The sequence below is a fragment of the Cydia amplana genome, chromosome 15, assembly GCF_948474715.1.
Source record: "Cydia amplana chromosome 15, ilCydAmpl1.1, whole genome shotgun sequence".
Classification (NCBI taxonomy): domain Eukaryota; kingdom Metazoa; phylum Arthropoda; class Insecta; order Lepidoptera; family Tortricidae; genus Cydia; species Cydia amplana.
Genome location: NC_086083.1, coordinates 9075432 through 9079917, shown reverse-complemented (window position 1 = coordinate 9079917; position 4486 = coordinate 9075432). Strand labels below are relative to the sequence as shown.

The following is a 4486-nucleotide window of genomic DNA, read 5'->3' as shown; positions in this document are numbered from 1 at the left end:
ATAAACAGGAAATGTTAGTCAAACTTGAACATTAGATTTGTTCATGACGGCACCATTTAATAGTTAGATGTAAAACGTTAACACAACAAATAACTGCAGTAGCGGCATCCACTTTAAAAAATTCAATTATTTAGCTGCGCTGAAAATAGTATTTTATTAATTGTATTTATCAAATCAAGATCCAGTAAGCTTTTCTTAAAACAGTATGTTTCAGCTATCCAAAAGATGTCTTCACATTGAACTACATGAGCAGAATTCGATTCTTGCTCAACATGATTGCGTCATGGCCTAACCAGGAATTTGGTGGCTCCAAAATTAAGTGTCAAGGGGCATCATTATACCGATGTTTACTTATCACTTTTGTGGTGCTTAACATGACCACAACTATATCTTACCTGCAGAAGTATGTGAACCATGATTTGGCGCACTCGTATGTCAATATGATGTTGGCTAGCGTATATCTTGTGAGTATTGACAAAAATGGTCATAAAAAGCCGAATTAATGCTAGGAAGATAATGGAAATTATACAAGAACCGTTTTCTAACAGTACTTTTACAAGCAACGCCTGATATCAAAATTTGCCAACGGAACGTCGCGAAGTTTGTTCTCTGTTCTCGTTCGGCTTCTACTCTAAAAAAATACATCATAACAGGCTACTTTTTACGAAATTTAATATGGAGAATTTCAATCATTTTCTTACTTTGAAACTACTTTATTTTTCAGCAAAGATTATTCCTGCCGTTCCAGAAAAAGTACTGTTTAATGATAAAAAGATTTGTTTTGGAATTTCATTTAATCCACCACAAGCAAAAAACGGAAAACGCTGCACAGGTTGGTAAAAACTGCGTGTGTGTGTTTGTAGAGTTAAAGTAAAACAATTCTTATTTGCTACCAAAGTTTGGGACTTTGGTAGCAAATAAGAATTGTTTTACTTTGTCATGCTGAAAATATGGCATTTACATTATCTTATAATTTTTTTACAGGTATACCATCGGGTCAACAGAATTTGTGCCATCGTTACTGCAGTAAGCGTGTCACACACAGCCGGCTTACCGCTGTTTTATAACGGCATTCCTTTATACAACAATATAAAAGCCGGAATGTTCACCAAACACAGACCGACCAATGGCACATTCCAGCACTCTGTTTACTTCGACTTGCCTTTCGACCAGTATGGAACCTTCGATGGTTATCTGATTGTGTTCTTTTACAATATCTACGTTTCTTACAACGCTTGTATTGGAATTTGTATGTACGATGCGTTAGTTTTTTCCATCGTGTTCCATATTTGGGGTCACATAAACATACTTGTACATGACCTGAAACAGTTCCCTCTTAAAACTCCTCAAGCCTTCACGATGACGGCTCCAGGTCAGATTACGCAAGAGGACATGTTTGGTCGGTTAAAGGACATTGTGAGACATCATCAAATGATCAAAGAGTAAGTTTTTAGTGAAGGAACTAGGGAGAGAAATTGCTTGAAATTTTAAATAGAGGTAGGTAGAAATGGAACCATAACCCAAAATATAGACAACAGTTTTTTTTTTTATTAGCGTATTAGTGTGTCCCACTGCTGGGCAAAGCCCTCCCCTTTTTTCCGCCACTTGGCCCTACTCTACACCAAATAAATAAATAAACATTGTTGTGGGGTTAAGATTAGGGTGACATCAGCTAGATATTTTGGTTTTGTAACCAAACTAACGAAATTTTTTATACCTACGATCGGACAGTTTCCTGTTCAAAACACAGAGCGTCATTGGGTCATCGCTTTCGCCAAACTTTGAATATTTTTCAATGACAGATTTTGTTTGCATCACAGATAAGAATAAAAAAAAATAAAAGGCAATATAAATAATCAATATTTAGACCATCTTACACAGATCGACCTGTTATTTAAATATTAAATGGTTTCTAATTTTCAGATTTATGAGATGCACTTCAGAAGCGTTTAGTATCTCATTGTGTTGTTACCTCCTGTTTCACCAGCTGAGCGGTTGCGTCTTACTCTTGAAATGCTCTTCACTGGTGAGCTCATTTTCGTTTGCACTTAAAAAAAAACACTAATAGCTTATTTTTGCGCTGGCGCTGACATGAGGCCATTTTGTGGTGCCATTGTCAAAAACTATTACAATACAATAAATCGACCGTCAAAAAATAATCACGTGCACAGTAGAATAATTATTTCGCACATCAGAATGCTATTTTCGAGGAAGGCCTCAAGCCTTAAACTATCTCCATACCAAATTTTATCTAAATCGGTTCAGCGGTTTAAGCGTGAAGAAATAAAAGACAGACAGACATTTACTTTCGCATTTATATATAATACCTATTATAGTAGGGATTGATTGGGTTTGTACATAAAATCATCTTCTGTACTTGTTCTGCTTACTGTAATTTTGTATAGATCTTTACGATGTATCTGACGCTAAATAATCGTGTTATGTTTATTTTTACAGGACCCAATTGCTCTGGGAAGATATGGATTATTAACGATTATGGTGTTTCAACAATTAATAGAAACATCAGTCATTTTCGAACTTGTCAACTCAAAGGTCTCAAATGTTTTGTACCTACCTTGATTCAAACGTTATTACTTACAGTATCTGTATCTATAAATAAGTATGTGTACCTACTGAACGTAACAAAAAGTGTGATGATCCGTTTAAGGACATAAATCGTATAGTGTTCTGATTAGGAAATCAGAAAATAACAAAATTTTTAATGCGAAAAAATTATTTAATCTATGGGGCGGTTTCTCCAAGCCCTCCGAAGGAAAAACATTTTTTGCGTCAATAAATTTTCCTTCTAGTTCTTCTAATCAGAACATGGTACCGACTATGCCCTTAAAAACGGATCACCATTTCTTGTTACAACCTGTATTTAAAGTGTAATTGTTCGGGTAGAGTGACACTCTCGCCGACCTTGTGTACGGGCTGCCGTGGGAGGACATGGACCTGAGGAACAGGAGGCTCGTGTCGATCCTCCTCCACAACGTGCAGAAATCACTGGCCTTGAAGGCCGGAGACATGGTGCCGGTCGGCGTGCTGACTATGTCTACGGTATTTTTTATTATTTATTTAATTATGTAATAAAATACAGTGTTACTCTTAAATATAGGTAATCATAGCCCCGCAAAACTCTTGTCTGTCAAATATTTACCAAATCACTCTTTTTATAGCCTTCACACAGCTGGGCAAAGGCCTCCCATGTCTTCCGCCGCCTTTTGCAAGCCAGTCGTTACAAAATTAGTCCATTACCTATCTATAAAATTATATACTAAATAATATATGTTTCAAAAATATGATAACTAATGTATCCTTAATCCTGTGGTGAAATTAATTATTCATATTATAATAAAATGTTACAGATAATAAAAACTTCGTGCTCTTATTTCATCATGTTAAGAACATTGACGGACGAATGAGACGGAGAAGACATGTGCATCGTCACGAAGAAAACATAAAACAGTTAAATAAAAAATAGGAAATTAACCTATGCGTTTTAGTTCAGCCAAGTATATTTTAAGTGGATGCTGTACATATAGCTATTTACTACTGAAATGCAATTTTCTTTTGTTAAGGCATTTGTGGCTGAAAGTAGTTGACACAAAATAGTACTTACATTACAATACAAGTGCGAAAAACTCGTGTCGATTTAAAACACTCCCTTCGCTCGTGTTTTCATTTATTTTTATTAGCGATAGAGCGCATGGCAGTGGGACCAAAGAAAATATAATACTAATGGGCAAATAAATTTTATTGACTTGAATGTTTTTTTAGGGAGACATAGGTACTCGCGGAACTAGTGTACGATCTGCCGTGGGAAAATATGGATATAAGTAACCGGAGGATCGTCCTAATGTTGCTTCAGAACGTGCAGACCTCTTTAGCAATAAAAGCTGGCGGCATGTTGCCGGTTGGGGTTCTGACTATGGGCCCGATTCGGATTTAGAACTAGATATCTATTAGACATCACCGATACGACAAAGATATTTTTAAGATATAGCCTGTCAAATTTGACATTTCCGCGATTCTGGAGATACTCTTGAACGATTTTCACAATGTCTAAAACGTCTCGTTATGTATTTTTAGACCTCAAAACGATTTTGAAACGATCTTAAAACGATAATTTAGCGTAAAAGTTACATTGGTTGCCCGCATTCAGCTGCAAAGGATATCTAGTTGAAATCTAAACTACCAGGTATCTAGTACATATCGTATCGTTCTTCTTCCTTTTATTAGATATTTTAATCACATATGGAATATTTATGGAATAAATTTATTTCATTCATTCTTCTCTAGAACGGATCTTGTTTTCCGAATACCGCGGTATGTCTACGGTAAATATATAGCTGTGTTTGTAAAGAAACGCACGTATATATACGTTTTTAAATAATGTAAAACTGATCATAACTTAAATTTCAAAAGTATATAATTAATTACCTAATTATGTAGAAGTGACACATGAATTTTATTCATACTTTTC

At 35.4% G+C, this 4486-nt stretch overlaps 1 protein-coding gene across 1 annotated transcript; it reads left to right on the top strand.

The window, feature by feature from the left end:
- The first annotated feature begins 203 nt into the window (after positions 1-203).
- LOC134654866 (uncharacterized) lies at positions 204-3445 on the top strand. The gene is made up of 7 exons (XM_063510328.1): positions 204-464; positions 725-832; positions 985-1442; positions 1924-2026; positions 2458-2553; positions 2905-3060; positions 3369-3445. Exons 1-7 carry the CDS (start codon positions 246-248, stop codon positions 3423-3425), a joined length of 1197 nt encoding a protein of 398 aa, XP_063366398.1. The 5' UTR covers positions 204-245; the 3' UTR covers positions 3426-3445.
- Positions 3446-4486: the final 1041 nt, after the last annotated feature.

Bases quoted from the DNA above. Each gene is read 5' to 3' on its own strand.
- LOC134654866 (XM_063510328.1), top strand. From the start codon at position 246: ATGAGCAGAATTCGATTCTTGCTCAACATGATTGCGTCATGGCCTAAC. The intron at 2,027-2,457 runs GTGAGCTCATTT...TTATTTTTACAG, and splicing joins TCTTGAAATGCTCTTCACTG to GACCCAATTGCTCTGGGAAG. The intron at 3,061-3,368 runs GTATTTTTTATT...AAAATGTTACAG, and splicing joins GCGTGCTGACTATGTCTACG to ATAATAAAAACTTCGTGCTC.